Source organism: Lepisma saccharinum, chromosome 8 (assembly GCF_977018435.1).
Source record: "Lepisma saccharinum chromosome 8, izLepSacc3.1, whole genome shotgun sequence".
Classification (NCBI taxonomy): domain Eukaryota; kingdom Metazoa; phylum Arthropoda; class Insecta; order Zygentoma; family Lepismatidae; genus Lepisma; species Lepisma saccharinum.
This window is the reverse complement of record NC_139236.1, coordinates 50,461,486-50,486,918: the sequence shown is the minus strand read 5'-3', so window position 1 is coordinate 50,486,918 and position 25,433 is coordinate 50,461,486. Positions and strand designations below refer to the sequence as shown.

At 33.0% G+C, this 25,433-nt stretch overlaps 1 protein-coding gene across 1 annotated transcript in view; it reads right to left on the bottom strand.

The window, feature by feature from the left end:
* The window catches only part of Ass (argininosuccinate synthase), a 61,887-nt gene that overhangs the window by 24,203 nt on the left and 12,251 nt on the right, over positions 1-25,433 (bottom strand). Inside the window, exons 3-5 of the mRNA XM_083127465.1 lie at positions 7,535-7,780; positions 6,448-6,593; positions 5,675-5,796 (exon numbers count right to left, since the gene is read on the bottom strand). Coding sequence (XP_082983591.1) covers positions 5,675-5,796; positions 6,448-6,593; positions 7,535-7,780 — 514 coding nt within the window. The remainder of the gene's footprint in view (positions 1-5,674; positions 5,797-6,447; positions 6,594-7,534; positions 7,781-25,433) is intronic.

The following is a 25,433-nucleotide window of genomic DNA, read 5'->3' as shown; positions in this document are numbered from 1 at the left end:
TGGCAATCAATGCCCATTGTTTCTATATAAACGTTTCAACGTATGTTGAACATATGTTGAAACGTTTATATAGAAACAATGGGCATTGATTGCCACTTTTCAGACAAGTTTTAAATTCCATACAAATACAGAGTTGAAACTGTCATGGCATAGGGATGAAATAACATCTAGACACTCAATAGATGTGAAGAATTAATTATACCCTAACTGTTAGTCACTATCTCAGAGCTGTGCTCTGTACAAATCCCACACAGACACAGGAACTGTTATGAAGAAATAAAATATTAATATCCCTATCTACACAGACACAGAGCCTTGCTGAGCATGAAACTGTTATGGGAATTTTTAGATGTAAAAAATAAATTTCACAGAGCTGTTATGGATATGGAGGTGAAGAATTGAATAAAATAATATTTATACCCATCTACTCTGTCTCTAACAAAGCTATGTTGCTGTACAAATCCCACACAGACACAAAGCTGAACATGGAGCTGTTATGGAATTGTTAGATGAGATTTGTTTGTGAAGAATGAAATTTAAATCTATACTTAATATTCCTATCATGTAACAGAGCTGTGCTTGCCTCACACAGACACAGAGCTGAACATGGAACTGTTATGGAATTGTTAGATGAGATTTGTTTGTGAAGAATAAAATAATTTTTAAATTTATACTTAATATCCATATCTCTAACAGTTTTGCTCTACATAGACACAGAGCTGAGCATGGAACTGTTATGGAATTGTGAAGAATTGAACTAACAGAGCTGTGTTGTTTTGATGTTATTAGGTACAAATCCCCACACAGACACAGAGCTGAGCATGGAATTGTTAGATGAGATTTGTTTGTGAAGAATAAAATAATTTCTAGATGTTTCAATACTCAATATCCCTATCTCTAGCAGAGCTGTGCTTGCCTCACACAGACACAGAGCTGTTATGAAGAAATAAATAAAATAATATTTATACCTATTTGCTCTGTCTCTAACAGAGCAGCTGAGCTGTACTGATGTTATTAGGTACAAATCCTCGCACAGACACAGAGCTGAGCATGGAATTGTTAGATGAGATTTGTTTGTGAAGAATAATTTCTAGATGTTTCAATAATAATATAATTAAATCATCCCTATCTCTAACAGAGCTGCTGTGCTGTACTGATGTTATTAGGTACAAATCCTCCTCGCACAGACACAGAGCTGAGCATGGAATTGTTAGATGAGATTTGTTTGTGAAGAATAAGCCTTGTTGATATTTCCTCAAGACAGGAAATTTGTGACAATATTTGTATCACCGACAGGAATAATTATTACAAGATTACAGATCACAGAACATGTGGCAAATATTATTATAGTGATGGCCCATATGTTGCAGAGTATGTATACAGGGAAGTGTTTGTAACAGCAGAGCTTGAAAAATACAGAAACACATCCAAATTATATTTTATTAGGGCTTTTCCTGAGATTCAGATCCCACCCAGTAAGGTTTCAAAACAATGTGCATATCTCAAGCCGGGAGGCACAGATCCTATGTGATTGCCAGATTTGTACCTACCTATACCGGGAACAGGCCTCAAACACAGACACAGGGCCATGCTGAGATTTTTTGCTATGCTCAATTATACAATTGGAAAAAATAAAATTTATTAACAGAGCTGTGCTTGCCTCACACAGACACAGAGCTGAGCATGGAACTGTTATGGAATTGTGAAGAATTGAACTAGTTAGAATTGAACAATGTTTTTATCACCGACAGGAATAATTATTACAAGATCACAGAACATGTGGCAAATATTATTATAGTGATAGCCCAGTATGTATACAGGGGAGTGTTTGTAACAGCAGAGCTTGAAAGTTATCATATCTTATAGGGGGGTTTGTTCTGAATACAATTATATCCTATCAATTATGATCCCTGACACAGCCCCGCTGTTATTAGGGCTTTTGCTGAGATTCAGATCCCACCTCAAAACAATATGCATAGTCCCTTTCTTCTCAAGCCGGGAGGCACAGATCCTATTTCAAATCTACCTATACCGGGAACAGGCCTCAAATCTCACACAGACACAGGGCCATGCTGAGATTTTTTTGGCAAAAAACACAATTTCATGCCACACATTGGGAGATGTGAAGAATTGGACAAGCTTTAAATCCCACACAAATACAGAGTTGAAACTGTCATGGCATAGGGATGAAATAACATCTAGACACTCAATAGATAGGAGGAATTGTTATAGTTGTTAGATGTGAAGAATTAATTATACCCTAACTGTTAGTCCCTATCTCAGGGCTGTGCTCTGTACAAATCCCACACAGGAACTGTTATGAAACTACACAGACACAGAGCCTTGCTGAGCATGAAACTGTTATGGGAATTGTTAGATGTGAAGATCTATTATAAACACAGAGCTGTTATGGATATGGAGGTGAAGAATTGAATAAAATAATATTTATACCCATCTACTCTGTCTCTAATGTTGCTGTACAAATCCCACACAGATACAAGCTGAGCATGGAACTGCTATGGAATTGTTAGAAGAGATTTGTTTGTGAAGAATAAAATAATTTTTAAATTTATACTTAATATCCCTATCTGCTCTACATAGACACAGAGCTGAGCATGGAACTGTTATGGAATTACACAGAGATGTTATGGATATGGATGTGAAGAATTGAACTAACAGAGCTGTATTGTTTTTGATGTTATTAGGCACAAATCCCCACACAGACAGAGCTGAGCATGGAACTGTTAGATTTGTGAAGAATGAAATAATTTTTAATCCCTATCTCTAACAGAGCTGTGCTTGCCTCACACAGACACAGAGCTGAGCATGGAACTGTTATGGAACTGTTAGATGAGATTTGTTTGTGAGCTGATCATGGAACTGTTATGGAATTACACAGAGATGTTATAGATATGGAGGTGAAGAATTAAATAAAATAATATTTATACCTAATAACAAAAATATTGGGTATCTTCATGGTAATCACCTATCCATAATTTGAATCCTGTTCCCAATAATTATATCACTGGTATCTTCACTCTAAGCTCAGCATTGTGCGAGGTTTTGAAGCTTGTTCCCAATAATTATATCACCGCACAGTTTTGTTCATGGCATAGTTCTAAGTTTAGCAAGTTTGAATCCTGTTCCAATAACAGCATCACTGCACGGCTCTGTCAGGTATTGAGTATAGATTTATGGAAACCACAGCTCTGTTAAAATTGTTCCCAATAACAGCATCACTGCACAGCTCTGTCAAGTATAGGGATATTATTTCATGGCAATCACCTATCCATAATAGTTTTAAGCCCAGCAAAAATCTGTTTCTGTGTGGGATTTGAATCTTGTTCCCAATAACAGCATCACCGCACAGCTGAGTATAGATTTATAGAAACCACAGTTCTGTATGCATCTAGATATTATATCTGTGTCTGTGTAATTGAATTTTGTACCTAATAACAGCAGAAATATTAAGCATCTTCCATGACAATCACCTATTAAGCTCAGCAAGAATCTGTATCTGTGTAGGATTTGAATCCTGTTCCCAATAACAGCATTATTGCACAGGGATCTAGATATAATTTCATGGCAATCACTCCTATCCATAAATCTGTGTAGGATTTGAATCCTGATCCCAATAACAACATCACTGCACAGCTCTGTTAAGTTTAGGGACTAGATATTCATCATCACAACATGCAGCAGAGCTGTTCATAATTGATAAGATTCAGAACAAACCTCTATACCAACAAATATTATAAACACATCACCTCTTGCTCAAATATATCATGCAGAAGCTGAGATAGACCCGCTTGTAGAATGGCTTCACTTTTATGAACTTCCAGACAGTTTGGATTCTGTTTCAAATTTCAGGAACCTGAAACACATAAGCTTTGGGAGTTTTGTTTGCAACCCAGTCAATATAATTTTTCCTACATTTGTATTGCACAGTCCCGAACTGCTGAAGCTCCAATTGCAGTATGTATGATATGGAATCGTGGAAAAATGATTACTCCATGCCATCGCTTGGAATTATGATTTTATGCAGTGCGTGCCTTGTAATAGTACTTGTGATATTAATTGTATTAGAATAGGTGTGACAGAATCCATGGACTTAACATGTTCCACAGCAATACTGTACTACAGAATCAATGCTGATCTTAGAAACAACATATTCCCACTCAAGGAACTTAAAATTGTTAGCAAAAAAAAAATATTTTGTGTAAAAACTCTAATTATTTAAGTCCATCTTGTATTGAATAAGCCAGAATTGATATTGTTTTTAAGCAGGTACATAATCAACTCATTAAAATATAAACCAGAATTTACATCCAATTTTCCTGCCTCATCAAGTATGGAAATTGTTGTGTCCCATGATATGTCATCAACAGGCCACCTGCTGTTTGTATAAATTCTATGATCATGGAAAAATTTGTAAAACCTAAATTTTTCTAAACTTGAAGTACTTTTTGTAAAAAAAGCAACATATTTTCCCCAATAACAATGCAACAGGTATGCATCAATTCTATGCCAGTATGTATTGGATTCAAAATCATCATATTCAGAACCCAATTCTATGCTCACATACCCAAACCCAACATCACTGTCAAGTACCCATCTTGCCTCTGTTTCATTTTGCACTTTAAAAAAATCATACTCTGATAGATTTTCAAATTTTTCCCTAAAACAATCCAACAGGTGGTCTGATTTTATATATCTTGCAATGTTTCTTCTTTCAAAATATGTTTGCATGTTCAGGTATCTATATTTCCTGGAAGATATTATTCTGATTGTTTTTTAACATTGAAACAATTTGGTAAATATTTATCTTCCTGATAGAGTGGAGGTGCAGTTGGAATCAAATCTTTCTTATATTCTATGTTGGGGTGTATATAGAATATTTACCTGCTCTGTGAAGGCACTTCTAGTTGGTAGGTAAAATCGTGGCTCGGTTTGAATTCAATAATTTAATAACAATAATAATTTGTTGCACAGCATGATGCAATATAAATAAACCAGAAATAGGCCACAACTTGGCCACAAGTGGACCGGAAGTAGGCAAACCGGAAGTGGACCGGAAGTGGACCGGAAGTGGACCGGAAGTAAATATGTATGGGTGTGGGTGGGTGTGGGTGGGTGTGTATGTGTATGTGGGTGATATACAAGTTAAGCCTGGTACCCAATTGAACTTAAACCGGAAGTAAATATGTGTGTATGTGGGTGGGTGGCCTAGTTTTAAGTGTGGCCATCAAGAGGGGCATATTTTTAACAAGTTTATGGACAACAATCTCACAGAAGTGCCTTTTGTAAGTATAGGCAAATCAATCTGAGGGGGCTCTTCCTTTCTCATGGAATCCATGAGGGCTTTTTTACAAAAATTTTGGATTAGAGGGGGGTGCTACACTTGAGCAAAAAGCTCATATGCTCATGTTGAGCTAGGTTTAAGTGTAGACAATTCTGCTTGAGGGGGGCTCTTCCTTTCCTGAGCTGGTTATAGTACCAATACAACTACTGCCGTGCAAAGGTTTATCAACATTGCGTTTGTCTGCAATCACTTTTTTCAAACTTCATAGATTCAAGTGCGTGAAATTTTTGTGTTGCAGTTTCGTTATTTGATTTTCAAATCGCTAAGTTACAGTTATCACACGTAAAGAGAGAAGAATGTATTGAACCTAACCTTTACTAAAAATGATGTGCAAAGACGTTGGCCTCTCAGGAGCCTTCTCAGGGTCTGACGTCATCGTAAATATTCCCGTTGGAGGGGGTTGCGAAGGATCCTCCAATATTCCTGACTCATAGCTTTAAAAAACAAGAAAAGGCGGATTATGTTTAACACTTTTCACCTCATTTTTTAAGTATTAAAAGTGTGTTTTTTTATTAACAGCCTAGTATATTGCAATATAAATTCAATTAATTTTAAATTCAGTTCACGTGGAAAATGTTCTCAGTATTTGTATGATATTAGGTTTTCCTTTTCGAAGCAGTAATAAATACCTGTACATTCTGCACTGAGTCAACGCCAGAATATTAGGTTAGCAAGCAATACAACCAAATTGCATTCTCTGCCAATGTAATATAACTAACTAATAATGCATAATTATTATGATTCGATCATATAAAAATAGCTAATTAGTAAGATATCACACTGATGCTCATAAAATTCCCTTGAAATTTGAAACTTAATAATGGATTTGCGCTACAATTCAATCCGCTCCGAAAAATCCATTTTCATTTACTACCAAGAGATTTCATTGTCTTCGTTGCCTACTATTTCTGATTTTGAGGGACAATCTCAGGGTTCTATGGCACGTCTAAGTGTTCCCCACAAGATGGGAGTGACAGTTAAATCATTGTGTTTGCCATTGAATGGCAATACGCACTGCAAACACCTCACCATATGCTATTCACCAATGACTTTTTGACAGGAACGGTTTACCTTTATACACTCACCTTACGTGCATGAGGTTAGCGTCCATACTCCAAGGGGCAGAGGGAGTCACTGGAACCGGAATTCCATGCTTAGCAGCGTACTGGAGCAAATCCTGCCTTCCCTGGAACTTTTCTGTAAATTCCCTCATCCTCCATGGAGCGAGTATCTACTTGTATAAATACAACAATAACAGAAGCAGTTGATGAAACTTGTCAAGTTTTTTTGGCCATATGAGTGCCATTTTGATTCTTGCATAAAAATCATTTTATTTATTGTTCTTTTCATTTAACGGATAGACCTTTGAAAGATTTCAAGCTTTCGACATCTCTGTTACTCAAACACTGATGTTGAGGATTTCAAAATAAACTTCATGGGTGTAAATGTCATAAGCATCAAATTATAATACCAATAAAATAATTCTAATATTTTGTCCCTTACTTCTGACATGCAATTTAATTAAATTAAGTGTAATTAGGTTTAATTAATTGTTATTTTAATAATGGAACTGTCTGTGAGTTTTTGGTCCCCCTCAGCGGTTGACGCCTTAACACAAGCTTCAAGGGTATCCTGATACATGATATTTCTTAATTTAGCAGTTACCAAAACAGACGATAATTTAAATTCGTTCATTATTTTGACTTTTAATTATAATTGGGACTGAATCAGTGCTTATTACTACGGAGAAACAGAAAAAAATACGTTCTACGTTAAGTGAACATGGTTGCCAAATTTCTCAGCTATTCTCCCTTTTTAATGGATCAGTGCATTGAGAACAAGCACCGCTGCTGTCTGCCGACTTCCGTGGCGGAGTGGTTAGCGTATAGGTTATCTCGGAAATCTGTGGACAAGGCCTCGCATAACGTTTGAGAGGGTGGAAAAGAGAGTGGACGGTACTGCAGCCGCGTTTACCCCTCCATGCACTCACTTTCCCTCTAACGTTTTCATTGGTCGAGCCTTCTCAAGACAGAGGACTTGTATACGTTCGCTTGCTTCAGAGATTTCCGGGACAGAGTATAGAACTCGACACATTCTCAACCGCAGCTAGGTGATGTGATTGACACCATGCTCCGTCTGTCACTTGAGCACACGTTATACTGAATAACATACCTTGACGTCGGGCCAGAGGGCGTAGCAGCTGAGTTCGAAGCGCACCTGGTCGTTGCCCTTGCCGGTGGCGCCGTGGGAGATGTAGGTGGCGCCCTCTCCGAGAGCGGTTCCAACCAAGCCGTCGGCGATGCACGGGCGAGCCAGGGATGTTCCCAGGAGATAGCGTTCCTCGTAGACGAGACCCGCTGCGACCGCCGGCCACACGTACTTCTCCACGAAAACCCTGCGAAGATCTTGCACCACGACCTACGACAGAAGACCAGAATTTCAAGCTGTAGTGACTACGAGATGTGGACGAAGGAGGCTGGGGACAGGCATGTATCTAGAAATACATTTCGAGGGGGGGTTCGAACCAAGTGTCCCCGAAATAATAATAATAATGTTTAAATTAAAACACTTCAATTAAATTTTAATTAAAATATGTTCATTTATTAATATTGCATTTCTATTATTACATGAATATTTAAAAAATTGTATAAGAATATAAATACAGTAAAACCTCGTTAATCCGGACCCCGATAAGCCGGACTTCGCTTAATCCGGACAGGCAAAAGGCAAAGAAAGAAAAGCAGAATGCAAGGTTTTAAATGTGGCTAGAAGTCAACAATCTCATTTGTCGTACGTACTGCATTGTATGTACAGTATTGCTTTATATATACTGTACTGTATAGTGTATTTAGGCCTATGCCCTTTAAATACACCATAATAAAGTGTTTTGTTGCTTTAAACGGAGTTTTAATGCACTTTCTACTGTTCTTTTAGGTTATTTCCGTTAATCCGGACTTTCGTTAAACCGGTCAACTTATCCCCCCCCCCATTAGTCCGGATTAGTAGATGTTGACCGCGCTAAGGCCGGTCGCTGCATGGGTGGTCTTTAATTTGCACGTAGTACTTAGAACTAATTTGCACGGGTTTTAATTAATTCGCATGTATTTAGAATTCATTTGCATGTACTTAGAGTACTTTATATTTATGTATTTGCATGTTTATAACTTTTATGAATATATAATTATTTATTTTATGAAAAATATGTATATAGAAGGTAATTAGAGGTACTAAACGCTATGCATATGGTTTTATATTCATTACTGCAAAGTATGTAATGTATAAAATGTTAATATTAATGTTTATAATATTGAAAATAAGTTTTCTATGGTTTATGTACCGCTATGAACGGTGGTAATGGGTGTAGGTACAGGTCCAATTACGATTTGGGACGGTCCCGGTACTCGAACCCGCGATATGTAATATTATTAATTAGTACTATGTAATAATGTTATATGGCATGTAATATATTGAGCGGAGACGAACTATGTATAACGTGTGAGCTGAGTCTGATGCCAGACAGACAAGGGTGAACTCCGCGCAGGTAGACGAGAAAGGAATTTGGGGAGTGTGCGTTCAAGGTCAAATGACGTCACAACGTCAGAACAAACAAAGAACCCGATTGACCAATCAGAACCGGTTTTTTCAAGGTTAACCAGTACGCAAGAACAGGGGAAAGCTATGCAATACTGTATGGCAGGGGAGGGATTCAACCAGACAACAAAGGATGTCTGAGAATGCGCAGCAAGGGTCAAATCTCTGAAGCTATGCGTCGCTTGTAGAACCGGTTTCCGCCGCCAATTAATATTCCGCTCAGGTTTGCCTCCAAGGCACAGGACGCTTTAGCGCAGGTTTTTTTTATCTGTACTATGAAGAAAGGAGAGCTATTAGGGACGGGGCCTACAGTTTTCACCATTTGCTTTTATCACGGGGTAACGAACCTAGGACCCTTTGATTATTGATTTAGTTAGTAAATGTATGTTACTGTGTGCTATTTAATTTAATTTTGAGTTTATTTTTTTACCAAACTTTGACTTTATGTCAAACATTTTCACAGCTTATCCTTATTTTTACAAAAATAACACTATTTGTACTATTCAGGCAACATTTTTTATTAAATTTTGGACTCGCAAAGATATTTTTACAACTTTTTAACTTATTATTTTACAACTTTAAGTTAATTTTTTACCAAAATAACACTATTTGTACTATTCAAGCAACATTTTTTATTAAATTTTGGACTCACAAAGACATTTTTTTCTACGTTTAACTTATTATTTTACAACTTTATATTAATTTTTTACCAAAATAACACTATTTGTACTAATCAGGCAACATTTTTTATTAAATTTTGGACTCACAAAGACATTTTTTTCAACGTTTAACTTATTATTTTACAACTTTATATTAATTTTTTACCAAAATAACACTATTTGTACTAATCAGCAACATTTTTTATTAAATTTTGGACTCACAAAGACATTTTTTCAACTTTTAACTTATTATTTTACAACTTTAAGTTAATTTTTTTACCAAAATAACACTATTTGTACTATTCAAGCAACATTTTTTTATTAAATTTTGGACTCACAAAGACATTTTATTTTCTACGTTTAACTTATTATTTTACAACTTTATATTAATTTTTTACCAAAATAACACTATTTGAACTAATCAGGCAACATTTTTTATTAAATTTTGGACTCACAGACATTTTTTCAACTTTTAACTTATTATTTTACAACTTTATGTTAATTTTTACCAAAATAACACTATTTGTACTATTCAAGCAACATTTTTTATTAAATTTTTCACTCACAGACATTTTTTTTCTACGTTTAACTTATTATTTTACAACTTTATATTAATTTTTACCAAAATAACACTATTTGTACTAATCAGGCAACATTTTTTATTAAATTTTGGACTCACAAAGACATTTTTTCAATTTTTAACTTATTATTTTACAACTTTATGTTAATTTTTACCAAAATAACACTATTTGTACTATTCAGGCAACATTTTTTATTAAATTTTGTATTTACAAAGAGATTTTTTCATCTTTTAATTTATTATTTACAAGTTTAGGCTTATTATTACCAAAATAATACAATTCAATCTGTTCAGGAAAGACTTTTAGTCGCATTTTCGACACACAAAGTGTGTGTTCTCAACTTCTATCTGTTTATTTCACAAGTTTAGGCTTATTATTACTCAAATAACACAATTCTATCTGTTCAGGAAAGATTTTTAGTTACATTTTCGACACACAAAGTGTGTGTTCTCAACTTTTATTTGTTTATTTTACAAGTTTAGCCTAATATTTACTCAAATGACACTATTTATATTATTCAGGCACCATTTTTATTACATTTTGGACTCTCAAAGACAGACAGACACACACACACACACACAGAGAGAGAGAGAGAGAGAGAGAGAGAGATTTTTTCCAAGTTTACAGGATTATTCTCTAGTTTACTCAAATAACACAATTTATATGTGTTTTGAATTATATTTTGGAAGCAAAAGTATGTTTTGACAAGTTCTACCCTTTTATTTTACAAGTTTAGGCTTATTATTACTCAAATAACACAATTTAATCCAGTCAGGAAGGATTTGTTATTATATTTTGGATGCACAAAGAGAGGTTTTCAACTTTTTTATTGATTTTTTGCAGGGTATGTATTAATTTTTATTTATTTTGTTTTGTATCATATATACATTTACAAATTTTTAACTTAGAGTTTAGTATTTATTTAATTTTTTTCAAGAACACTAAAAAAAAGTACTTTTAGCTAAAATGTAAGCCACAAAATATATTATTATTATTATTATTATTATTATTAGGGTTTACTGATTTCCACTATGCTATTTTTGGTTCTGTATTTCTATATGTATTTATTTAGGGCAGGTTACGCCTGCCACGTAGGAAAGTTTGTTTATTTTAGAGTTTGCTGAGTATTTTGTTACTGCTATACTAGGTAAAAGTTTTCTAAATATACCAGATAGAGCTCTATATACTTTTGTTTTTGCTATTTTGGAGATGATGCGATCAGCACCACTCTCCATCTGCTTTTTATTTTATGTACCCAATATTATTTTGAGGCTTAGTGAATTCTAGAGCCTATTTATGCAGGAGAGAGGACTTGAAAATTTTGATCTCAGACAACCCACAACTATTTGTCAGAGTAATTTAAAGGATATTTTATACTTATTATGTGCCACTAGAATATCAAAGCTTGCTTAATTTTTATGTCCGTAACGCATTTATTGTATTTCTAGCTAAGGCTTACTGGATAAAGTACACGAAATGTTTAACATTTCAACTATTTGCTTTTATACGAGGGCAATTTTTTAGTGTAACGAAAATTATGATGTGTCTATGAGGTCTGAAACCCCTTTACCGAGGGTCCATATTTGGACGCTTACTAATATTGTTTTTTCCCCTTACATATAACAGTTTAACAATATAATTACAATACGAAGTTAACAGACGGCTTAGGGGCCTAGGTCCACTTTCCAAACTTTTTTACTATTCTAGAAGAATTATTTAGCTTTATAGCCTTTTTCAAGGTATTTTTTAAGTATTACTGGCTTCTTTGGGTGCATCAACACTTGGGTTATTTCCATTTGGTTTATTATACGAGGTTTATTTTTTACTCTAAGATCAATATATGTCTCCGAGGACTAAAATACATTTATTGAAGCTAAAAGCTTAGGCTGTAACTAGGGACTTAGCATGTATATCGACAATTTATAGGACAACACGAACCTTACAAAGGATTATAGGTGACGTAGGACCACACGCCAGAGCTTTGTTAATCTGCAAGAAGCAGTTGCAACTAATGCTATGAGGATATAATGTTAATTTTTCATTGTTTCACAAGGAGGCTATTTTTTACACAACCAATATTTGCTTTTTCAAGTAACTACATGTACCAGAAGCACACATGCCAACACTAACTAGATTTTGATTTATACTATCTCAGGTGCTAAATGTATCAAGAACACTGATTGTACATATTTTTGAGAATCCAACTATATCAGGATTTTTCTATGTAAGTATATTTTTATTGACTGGCTTATTTAACAGATCAAACAGAAAGACGGCAAAATTCACTAAATGTAGGTGATTGCATGAAAATAACTAGATCAAGGGGTGACCAACAGTGAGCTGAATGTATATATAGAGGGTTGCGCTCTATTATTCTCACCTTCGCTGGATTGGCGAAGGAACGCACTTGTGGGCGGTAGAACCTGAACGGGCTCCATCATGGCATCGGAGACTCGAAGCAGATGTTTTGGAGGATGAACCCAAGTAGGGTCATAGGCGCTACGACCAATTTGGTCATTGCTTTTTATATGAGGAACCAATTTGGCCCACTCCCAAAATTAACTTAGATTGCTTATAACTTATGAAATTTGAAGTCTGCACAAGATCCGATGACAAAATCTAAAATTGTAACAACCCTGCCAGGGACTGGAACCCTGGACAGATAGGTTAAAAGCCTAGCGCTATACAAACTAAGCTACCTGCATTTTTAAAAAGTTAGTTATGTTAAGAAATATATTGAAACACCTGAGAACACTTTTGGTCTGGTTCGACAGAGAAGGAGACAACATTTCCAAATTTTTACAAACTGGGTGTATTTTTCCACTATAGAGGCCTTCACTATATGTAATTCGAAACGCTAAAGTTCAGCTAGCTTCCAAAATTGAGGTAAAGATTGTGTTTGGCGAGATTAACAAGTTACAATTATATCCAGTTACGGACAAATAAAGCTAAAAGTCTCAGATTTGCTGTACTAGCCACGTTTTAGTAACATTTTCTTCACTTTAGTACAAATATCAAAGAAATAGGTATATTTTATTTATAATTTGACAAAATGTACTAGTATTTAATTCACAAAGTTAGGTAAAAAACAGTATTTTTTTAAAAATATTGTTACTGCCTTCAAATTTTATGTTATTTAGCCACTAACAACTGGTTTACACTGCTTGGCATCCTTTAAATAGGAAAAGAAGGAATTATTTGTTTAGTATTTTTACTACTTTATATTTATTTAAGAAAACAATTCTACACTTTAACTTAATTTTAACAAATTGTTACTAATTTATATATCAAAGTTATGTTATTTAGAGTGCATAAAGGCGTATAAAGTTAATATTTGTACTTATCAGTTCAACTAACAATTATATTTTACACACAAAAGATACAGTTAAATTACTTGAATCAGAGAATAATATTTTACAGTAATTGATTCATTCAGCACTAGTCAGTACTTTTATGCATCAGAAAGTTTTCTTAATTTTCTATTACGCATGCTATTTTGGGCTATTCTTAAAATGTATTTCTAGGGCAAACTGGTTTAATTTTCTGCTTATAATGCAAAGTTGACAGTTTTCGCACAATGCATTGTACATTTGTTATATTCTCTACGTACAATCCAAATATTATGCTTATTTAATGTATAACTAACTAACTCTCTACCCTTCTTAAACCCGAAGTTTCATGGCTGCAGCAACACATGCCTTTCATCTGTCCCTGTCCTGAGCAAGATCTATATACTCCTTTCCTTCCCCACCAATTTCCTTTAGGTCCATCTCTACATTATCCCTCCATCTTTGTTTTGGTCTTTCTATTGGTCTTTTACCATCAGGTTTCCCAACAAGAATCCTGTATACTCTTCTTTCCTCTCCCATTCGTACCACATGATCTACACACCTAAGTCTTCTTGATTTAATCATTCTAATAATATCTGGACATGAATACAAATTATGTACTTCTAAATTATGTAACCTTCTCCACTCATTTGTCTCCTCATCTGTTTTAGGCCCAAATATTTTCCTAAGGATCTTATTTTCAAATAGTCTCAATTTATGTTCCTTTTTCAATCTAAGGGACCAGGTTTATTTACTGTATTTAACTTTTATTTTTTGTAATTAACAAAAATTAAAAGCTTATACTGTAGTTATTATATCTTTTTCTATCAGCTTATTTTGAAATTAATATTATTAGGTATAGTCTTTGATTTATAACTATATTGCTTTTTTATTTTTGTAATTAACAAAAATTAAAAGCTTATACTGTAGTTATTATATCTTTTTCTATCAGCTTATTTTGAAATTAATATTATTAGGTATAGTCTTTGATTTATAACTATATTGCTTTTTTATCAATTTATCTAAGAGTACACGCAGACAAACACATGTGTACACACTTTTATGTAAATAGATATGCCTTTTTTTCAATATTTTAGTATGAAGATTGCACTTTAGCTATTTAAGCAAGGCTAGGAAAGGTAGGATTTCTGAGAATTTGTTGCAGGATTTTGTTGTCCAAGTATAGATGAGAACTGAGCTGGGAGACTGTTTTGAACCTTTTCATGAGAGTTTGCATGTGAACTGTATGCAAATTGAGCACTATTGACTGTGCATGCTTCTAAGTTTTGCTGTTATTTCACATCAACTCTGTGAGACTGTAGACAGTTTAACCATTTCAAGTAGTTTTTATTGATTGTATTTGTATAAGTTTTGGGGACTTAGCAGTTTTATATTATGAGGCACTTTGTTGTAGAATATTTTTACCGGATTGTTTTGAGATATTGAGTGTCTGCTGTTTTACTTGTAATTATTTTCCTTCTTGTGTTGTGTATTTGACTATATTTTGTTCAAGTTCGTAGTATTTAGAATAATTGTTATTGACTTGTAGATGTAGGGAGTAATAATCCTTTGCAAGATGCCCTATACTTTAGTCTGAACATTATTCTTAGTGTTCACTTTTGAAGCCTTAGTATTCTGGGAGTATTATTAATGTAGAGGTAAATTAGGCTGAAATGTAGGCATTTTTCTGATAAATTATACTCACTTAGTTGTTTCAGCAGATAGAAGTTGCATGATGGTTTACTGCTGATGATGTCAATTTGCTCTTCTTATGTATGATGTAACTTACTTGAGTAATTGGAATTTTCTACTGAAAAAAGGATTGCTTCTCTATTTTATTCCTATGTTGTTGAGTTTGTCCATAAGCAAGCCATGTTTATACTCTATTCTATGCCTTGGAAGAATCTAGATATATTGTGTTTGCAGTTTTATGTTTCTCTAAGAGAAGCAAACAACCTAAGTCAAATTCAAGCAGCAAAAGGAATACACAGAAACCAACATGGCATCCAGAAAGAGAAATCAATAGTCACACCCACAGCACAGTTTAAAAAACTACATAGCTGAAACCTTAGAGAAACATAATATATCTAGATTCTTCCAAGGCATAGAATAGAGTAAAAACATGGCTTGCTTATGGACAAACTCAACAACATAGGAATAAAATAGAGAAGCAATCCTTTTTTCAGTAGAAAATTCCAATTACTCAAGTAAGTTACATCATACATAAGAAGAGCAAATTGACATCATCAGCAGTAAACCATCATGCAACTTCTATCTGCTGAAACAACTAAGTGAGTATAATTTATCAGAAAAATGCCTACATTTCAGCCTAATTTACCTCTACATTAATAATACTCCCAGAATACTAAGGCTTCAAAAGTGAACACTAAGAATAATGTTCAGACTAAAGTATAGGGCATCTTGCAAAGGATTATTACTCCCTACATCTACAAGTCAATAACAATTATTCTAAATACTACGAACTTGAACAAAATATAGTCAAATACACAACACAAGAAGGAAAATAATTACAAGTAAAACAGCAGACACTCAATATCTCAAAACAATCCGGTAAAAATATTCTACAACAAAGTGCCTCATAATATAAAACTGCTAAGTCCCCAAAACTTATACAAATACAATCAATAAAAACTACTTGAAATGGTTAAACTGTCTACAGTCTCACAGAGTTGATGTGAAATAACAGCAAAACTTAGAAGCATGCACAGTCAATAGTGCTCAATTTGCATACAGTTCACATGCAAACTCTCATGAAAAGGTTCAAAACAGTCTCCCAGCTCAGTTCTCATCTATACTTGGACAACAAAATCCTGCAACAAATTCTCAGAAATCCTACCTTTCCTAGCCTTGCTTAAATAGCTAAAGTGCAATCTTCATACTAAAATATTGAAAAAAAGGCATATCTATTTACATAAAAGTGTGTACACATGTGTTTGTCTGCGTGTACTCTTAGATAAATTGATAAAAAAGCAATATAGTTATAAATCAAAGACTATACCTAATAATATTAATTTCAAAATAAGCTGATAGAAAAAGATATAATAACTACAGTATAAGCTTTTAATTTTTGTTAATTACAAAAATAAAAAAGCAATATAGTTATAAATCAAAGACTATACCTAATAATATTAATTTCAAAATAAGCTGATAGAAAAAGATATAATAACTACAGTATAAGCTTTTAATTTTTGTTAATTACAAAAAATAAAAGTTAAATACAGTAAATAAACCTGGTCCCTTAGATTGAAAAAGGAACATAAATTGAGACTATTTGAAAATAAGATCCTTAGGAAAATATTTGGGCCTAAAACAGATGAGGAGACAAATGAGTGGAGAAGGTTACATAATTTAGAAGTACATAATTTGTATTCATGTCCAGATATTATTAGAATGATTAAATCAAGAAGACTTAGGTGTGTAGATCATGTGGTACGAATGGGAGAGGAAAGAAGAGTATACAGGATTCTTGTTGGGAAACCTGATGGTAAAAGACCAATAGAAAGACCAAAACAAAGATGGAGGGATAATGTAGAGATGGACCTAAAGGAAATTGGTGGGGAAGGAAAGGAGTATATAGATCTTGCTCAGGACAGGGACAGATGAAAGGCATGTGTTGCTGCAGCCATGAAACTTCGGGTTTAAGAAGGGTAGAGAGTTAGTTAGTTATACATTAAATAAGCATAATATTTGGATTGTACGTAGAGAATATAACAAATGTACAATGCATTGTGCGAAAACTGTCAACTTTGCATTATAAGCAGAAAATTAAACCAGTTTGCCCTAGAAATACATTTTAAGAATAGCCCAAAATAGCATGCGTAATAGAAAATTAAGAAAACTTTCTGATGCATAAAAGTACTGACTAGTGCTGAATGAATCAATTACTGTAAAATATTATTCTCTGATTCAAGTAATTTAACTGTATCTTTTGTGTGTAAAATATAATTGTTAGTTGAACTGATAAGTACAAATATTAACTTTATACGCCTTTATGCACTCTAAATAACATAACTTTGATATATAAATTAGTAACAATTTGTTAAAATTAAGTTAAAGTGTAGAATTGTTTTCTTAAATAAATATAAAGTAGTAAAAATACTAAACAAATAATTCCTTCTTTTCCTATTTAAAGGATGCCAAGCAGTGTAAACCAGTTGTTAGTGGCTAAATAACATAAAATTTGAAGGCAGTAACAATATTTTTAAAAAAATACTGTTTTTTACCTAACTTTGTGAATTAAATACTAGTACATTTTGTCAAATTATAAATAAAATATACCTATTTCTTTGATATTTGTACTAAAGTGAAGAAAATGTTACTAAAACGTGGCTAGTACAGCAAATCTGAGACTTTTAGCTTTATTTGTCCGTAACTGGATATAATTGTAACTTGTTAATCTCGCCAAACACAATCTTTACCTCAATTTTGGAAGCTAGCTGAACTTTAGCGTTTCGAATTACATATAGTGAAGGCCTCTATAGTGGAAAAATACACCCAGTTTGTAAAAATTTGGAAATGTTGTCTCCTTCTCTGTCGAACCAGACCAAAAGTGTTCTCAGGTGTTTCAATATATTTCTTAACATAACTAACTTTTTAAAAATGCAGGTAGCTTAGTTTGTATAGCGCTAGGCTTTTAACCTATCTGTCCAGGGTTCCAGTCCCTGGCAGGGTTGTTACAATTTTAGATTTTGTCATCGGATCTTGTGCAGACTTCAAATTTCATAAGTTATAAGCAATCTAAGTTAATTTTGGGAGTGGGCCAAATTGGTTCCTCATATAAAAAGCAATGACCAAATTGGTCGTAGCGCCTATGACCCTACTTGGGTTCATCCTCCAAAACATCTGCTTCGAGTCTCCGATGCCATGATGGAGCCCGTTCAGGTTCTACCGCCCACAAGTGCGTTCCTTCGCCAATCCAGCGAAGGTGAGAATAATAGAGCGCAACCCTCTATATATACATTCAGCTCACTGTTGGTCACCCCTTGATCTAGTTATTTTCATGCAATCACCTACATTTAGTGAATTTTGCCGTCTTTCTGTTTGATCTGTTAAATAAGCCAGTCAATAAAAATATACTTACATAGAAAAATCCTGATATAGTTGGATTCTCAAAAATATGTACAATCAGTGTTCTTGATACATTTAGCACCTGAGATAGTATAAATCAAAATCTAGTTAGTGTTGGCATGTGTGCTTCTGGTACATGTAGTTACTTGAAAAAGCAAATATTGGTTGTGTAAAAAATAGCCTCCTTGTGAAACAATGAAAAATTAACATTATATCCTCATAGCATTAGTTGCAACTGCTTCTTGCAGATTAACAAAGCTCTGGCGTGTGGTCCTACGTCACCTATAATCCTTTGTAAGGTTCGTGTTGTCCTATAAATTGTCGATATACATGCTAAGTCCCTAGTTACAGCCTAAGCTTTTAGCTTCAATAAATGTATTTTAGTCCTCGGAGACATATATTGATCTTAGAGTAAAAAATAAACCTCGTATAATAAACCAAATGGAAATAACCCAAGTGTTGATGCACCCAAAGAAGCCAGTAATACTTAAAAAATACCTTGAAAAAGGCTATAAAGCTAAATAATTCTTCTAGAATAGTAAAAAAGTTTGGAAAGTGGACCTAGGCCCCTAAGCCGTCTGTTAACTTCGTATTGTAATTATATTGTTAAATTGTTATATGTAAGGGGAAAAAACAATATTAGTAAGCGTCCAAATATGGACCCTCGGTAAAGGGGTTTCAGACCTCATAGACACATCATAATTTTCGTTACACTAAAAAATTGCCCTCGTATAAAAGCAAATAGTTGAAATGTTAAACATTTCGTGTACTTTATCCAGTAAGCCTTAGCTAGAAATACAATAAATGCGTTACGGACATAAAAATTAAGCAAGCTTTGATATTCTAGTGGCACATAATAAGTATAAAATATCCTTTAAATTACTCTGACAAATAGTTGTGGGTTGTCTGAGATCAAAATTTTCAAGTCCTCTCTCCTGCATAAATAGGCTCTAGAATTCACTAAGCCTCAAAATAATATTGGGTACATAAAATAAAAAGCAGATGGAGAGTGGTGCTGATCGCATCATCTCCAAAATAGCAAAAACAAAAGTATATAGAGCTCTATCTGGTATATTTAGAAAACTTTTACCTAGTATAGCAGTAACAAAATACTCAGCAAACTCTAAAATAAACAAACTTTCCTACGTGGCAGGCGTAACCTGCCCTAAATAAATACATATAGAAATACAGAACCAAAAATAGCATAGTGGAAATCAGTAAACCCTAATAATAATAATAATAATAATAATAATATATTTTGTGGCTTACATTTTAGCTAAAAGTACTTTTTTTTAGTGTTCTTGAAAAAAATTAAATAAATACTAAACTCTAAGTTAAAAATTTGTAAATGTATATATGATACAAAACAAAATAAATAAAAATTAATACATACCCTGCAAAAAATCAATAAAAAAGTTGAAAACCTCTCTTTGTGCATCCAAAATATAATAACAAATCCTTCCTGACTGGATTAAATTGTGTTATTTGAGTAATAATAAGCCTAAACTTGTAAAATAAAAGGGTAGAACTTGTCAAAACATACTTTTGCTTCCAAAATATAATTCAAAACACATATAAATTGTGTTATTTGAGTAAACTAGAGAATAATCCTGTAAACTTGGAAAAAATCTCTCTCTCTCTCTCTCTCTCTCTCTCTGTGTGTGTGTGTGTGTGTCTGTCTGTCTTTGAGAGTCCAAAATGTAATAAAAATGGTGCCTGAATAATATAAATAGTGTCATTTGAGTAAATATTAGGCTAAACTTGTAAAATAAACAAATAAAAGTTGAGAACACACACTTTGTGTGTCGAAAATGTAACTAAAAATCTTTCCTGAACAGATAGAATTGTGTTATTTGAGTAATAATAAGCCTAAACTTGTGAAATAAACAGATAGAAGTTGAGAACACACACTTTGTGTGTCGAAAATGCGACTAAAAGTCTTTCCTGAACAGATTGAATTGTATTATTTTGGTAATAATAAGCCTAAACTTGTAAATAATAAATTAAAAGATGAAAAAATCTCTTTGTAAATACAAAATTTAATAAAAAATGTTGCCTGAATAGTACAAATAGTGTTATTTTGGTAAAAATTAACATAAAGTTGTAAAATAATAAGTTAAAAATTGAAAAAATGTCTTTGTGAGTCCAAAATTTAATAAAAAATGTTGCCTGATTAGTACAAATAGTGTTATTTTGGTAAAAATTAATATAAAGTTGTAAAATAATAAGTTAAACGTAGAAAAAAAAATGTCTGTGAGTGAAAAATTTAATAAAAAATGTTGCTTGAATAGTACAAATAGTGTTATTTTGGTAAGAATTAACATAAAGTTGTAAAATAATAAGTTAAAAGTTGAAAAAATGTCTTTGTGAGTCCAAAATTTAATAAAAAATGTTGCCTGATTAGTTCAAATAGTGTTATTTTGGTAAAAAATTAATATAAAGTTGTAAAATAATAAGTTAAACGTAGAAAATAAAATGTCTTTGTGAGTCCAAAATTTAATAAAAAAATGTTGCTTGAATAGTACAAATAGTGTTATTTTGGTAAAAAAATTAACTTAAAGTTGTAAAATAATAAGTTAAAAGTTGAAAAAATGTCTTTGTGAGTCCAAAATTTAATAAAAAATGTTGCTGATTAGTACAAATAGTGTTATTTTGGTAAAAAATTAATATAAAGTTGTAAAATAATAAGTTAAACGTTGAAAAAAATGTCTTTGTGAGTCCAAAATTTAATAAAAAATGTTGCCTGATTAGTACAAATAGTGTTATTTTGGTAAAAAATTAATATAAAGTTGTAAAATAATAAGTTAAACGTAGAAAAAAATGTCTTTGTGAGTCCAAAATTTAATAAAAAATGTTGCTTGAATAGTACAAATAGTGTTATTTTGGTAAAAAATTAACTTAAAGTTGTAAAATAATAAGTTAAAAAGTTGTAAAAATATCTTTGCGAGTCCAAAATTTAATAAAAAATGTTGCCTGAATAGTACAAATAGTGTTATTTTTGTAAAAATAAGGATAAGCTGTGAAAATGTTTGACATAAAGTCAAAGTTTGGTAAAAAAATAAACTCAAAATTAAATTAAATAGCACACAGTAACATACATTTACTAACTAAATCAATAATCAAAGGGTCCTAGGTTCGTTACCCCGTGATAAAAGCAAATGGTGAAAACTGTAGGCCCCGTCCCTAATAGCTCTCCCTTCTTCATAGTACAGATAAAAAAAACCTGCGCTAAAGCGTCCTGTGCCTTGGAGGCAAACCTGAGCGGAATATTAATTGGCGGCGGAAACCGGTTCTACAAGCGACGCATAGCTTCAGAGATTTGACCCTTGCTGCGCATTCTCAGACATCCTTTGTTGTCTGGTTGAATCCCTCCCCTGCCATACAGTATTGCATAGCTTTCCCCTGTTCTTGCGTACTGGTTAACCTTGAAAAAACCGGTTCTGATTGGTCAATCGGGTTCTTTGTTTGTTCTGACGTTGTGACGTCATTTGACCTTGAACGCACACTCCCCAAATTCCTTTCTCGTCTACCTGCGCGGAGTTCACCCTTGTCTGTCTGGCATCAGACTCAGCTCACACGTTATACATAGTTCGTCTCCGCTCAATATATTACATGCCATATAACATTATTACATAGTACTAATTAATAATATTACATATCGCGGGTTCGAGTACCGGGACCGTCCCAAATCGTAATTGGACCTGTACCTACACCCATTACCACCGTTCATAGCGGTACATAAACCATAGAAAACTTATTTTCAATATTATAAACATTAATATTAACATTTTATACATTACATACTTTGCAGTAATGAATATAAAACCATATGCATAGCGTTTAGTACCTCTAATTACCTTCTATATACATATTTTTCATAAAATAAATAATTATATATTCATAAAAGTTATAAACATGCAAATACATAAATATAAAGTACTCTAAGTACATGCAAATGAATTCTAAATACATGCGAATTAATTAAAACCCGTGCAAATTAGTTCTAAGTACTACGTGCAAATTAAAGACCACCCATGCAGCGACCGGCCTTAGCGCGGTCAACATCTACTCGGATTAACGAGGTTTTACTGTATAACAGCATACATTTATTATCTAGTTTGCGTGTACTCAAAATCGCCAAAATTGTATAATAATAAGGAATTTAATGTCAAATAGATAAAGAATTGAATATTTATGGGATAATAAAAAAGAATATTCCTAATTAATATTTTATGCATATTTTCACAAGTAGTAGTGTGCATCAATCTTCTTTGGTACTGTCCATCAACGCAGTATGATCCCAATATAATAATCCTTGTCTTCCAAGTTCATAGGAAAAAATAATCATGGATTATAGTAGAACCAATGCTAAAAAGTAAATTTTCATTATTTTATTTTAGTATTTTGTAAGTCTTTCCGAGGGGTCCGGACCCCCTGGAGCCCCCTTATATACGTCCTTGCCTGGAGATTTACTTCTTCCCTGAAATATTACTCATTTTAATCAAAGTGACCTTAAAGATACAGAAAATAATTCAATTTCAATAAACTTCAAAATACCTGAGTTACCTGAATGCCATCATCTTTTCTGAGCCTTGAAAACAATGCTAAACCTAATATCAGTCCGTTTCCCTTCAGTTAGGACAAGAAAACAACATTTTTATTTTGCATTTCTTCAGCCTTTTTTTGGCTTTTAGGTCATCATTCAGTATTTTGCCTTTTTTATAGCATTTTCTAGTTTTTTAGCCTCCTCCCTTGTTGTTTTGTGAATTTAAATGCATTTGCTAGCATAACTCACAAGTTGTTACGCACAAATTATTACATCTATTTATGACTTGCATCGTTTACTTCAAAACTTCGGTGTTGAGACAGTGTTATGTATATATCATAACATGACATTTCAAATATGTTGTAAGTATTATGCATGGTGAACTAACAACTAAGATGAACTTTGTTTATGTCTATTTTTATGTGTTTAAAATCTAAATCCACGTTGTTACAAGTTCAAATATATTAATCCACTCTTGACATGTGTATTTCTGTTTATGTCATGAAGATGAAGACGTAACAAAATGGCGACGAGGACAACAACAAAACTATTACACTTCGCCCACTAAAGTTGTTAGATATTAAAAGAAATGTATCAATTTTTAAAGTAGTTTTTGAATGTAGTAGAAACTCAAATTCACCGGTGTTCGTAGTAATAAAATTTCTGAAATAATACTCTTATCTCTTATACAGATACATTTTAATACACTACAACAACTATTAGTGAGAGTGGCATCGTCCATTACTAGAATATGGTAGTGAAATATCGAACTCAACAGCTAAATGCCATACAGAAAAAATAGACTCAGTTCAGAAATTACTTATCAGATTATTGTGTATCAAAACCCAAAATTGTATGTAGCTAACATTTAAATATGAGAAGCGGTTGGAATCGCTTAAATTAGAAACACTGAACTTAAGAAGTAACAAAATAACTGTATTTGTACATAATATTCTCATCAAAGATCGAGAGTGACAATTTCATCAGATATATTGCTTACAAGGTCCCCAAATAGCACTAGACAAAATGCCATTATTTCAATAGTAATAATAATGGAAAACTGATAAAAACACTAACACAAAATTCAGTAAATAGTAACAATGGTGGTGAACTAATAAAAACACAAATAGATAATTTAAATAATGATGTGTTATGAATTAATTGTAGATATTAGATGTGGTGCTGTATCTGGCCACTGATGTGCTCAGCGTTATTTAATTATTAACAGCATAGTAGAAAGTCTTAAAAACACTAAGATGCTGACCAAGGCAGTTTATTAAGATATAAAAAAAACACTTAACATGTTACGTTTCAACCCAGTATGCTATAAGGGTCTTCCTCAGACGAGGAACTAAACTTTTAGTTGAAACATTACATGTTAAGTGTTTTTATATCTTAATAAACTGCCTTGGTCAGCATCTTAGTGTGTTTAATATGGAAACAAGGTTTAATTATGTTACAATTAGATAGTCATGTCGAAAACTGTAACTTAAAATGGAAATATGCTGCTCTTACTATATTATTCTACATCTCGCTTATTTCATCCGTGTAATTTTGCTTCTTTTTGGTATGAAAAACTCAATATGCTGACCAAGGCAGAAATTTATTTTATTATAAAAGATAAACTAAATGTAACATTTCAACCTTCTAGCAAGGTCTTCTTCAGACTCTGTACCAAGTACAAATGTAACAAGGTACAAAACAGGACGATATATATATATATATATATATATATATATATATATATATATATATATATATATACACAAAAATTACTCCCTTCGAGAATATTACAAAGTTGTTTTCCTGGAACATGCTAGCAGGTGGCTTTCCCTTGTCAACTGTACTTTCACCTGACAGGCGATTTAGCTAAACATTTTCTTTCGTCTGGAATGTGGTCGGACTCTTTATCTCACGCTCTTTTTCCTATTTCCTTTCTTTCTTCATTCTTCTTCCTTCTTCTCTCCTCTTTCTCTCTTGTCCTTTCCACTCTTTTAGCTAAATCGCCTGTCAGGTGAAAGTACAGTTGACAAGGGAAAGCCACCTGCTAGAATGTTCCAGAAAAACAACTTTCTAATAGTCTCGAGGGGAGTAATTTTGTACCTTGTTACATTTGTACTTGGTGCAGAGTCTGAAGAAGACCTTGCTAGAAGGTTGAAACGTTACATTTAGTTTATGTTTTATAATAAAATAAATTACTGCCTTAGTCAGCATATTGAGTTTTTCATATCATGGAAACAAAGCTTAATGGTGTTATATCTTTTTTGGTGCTGTATC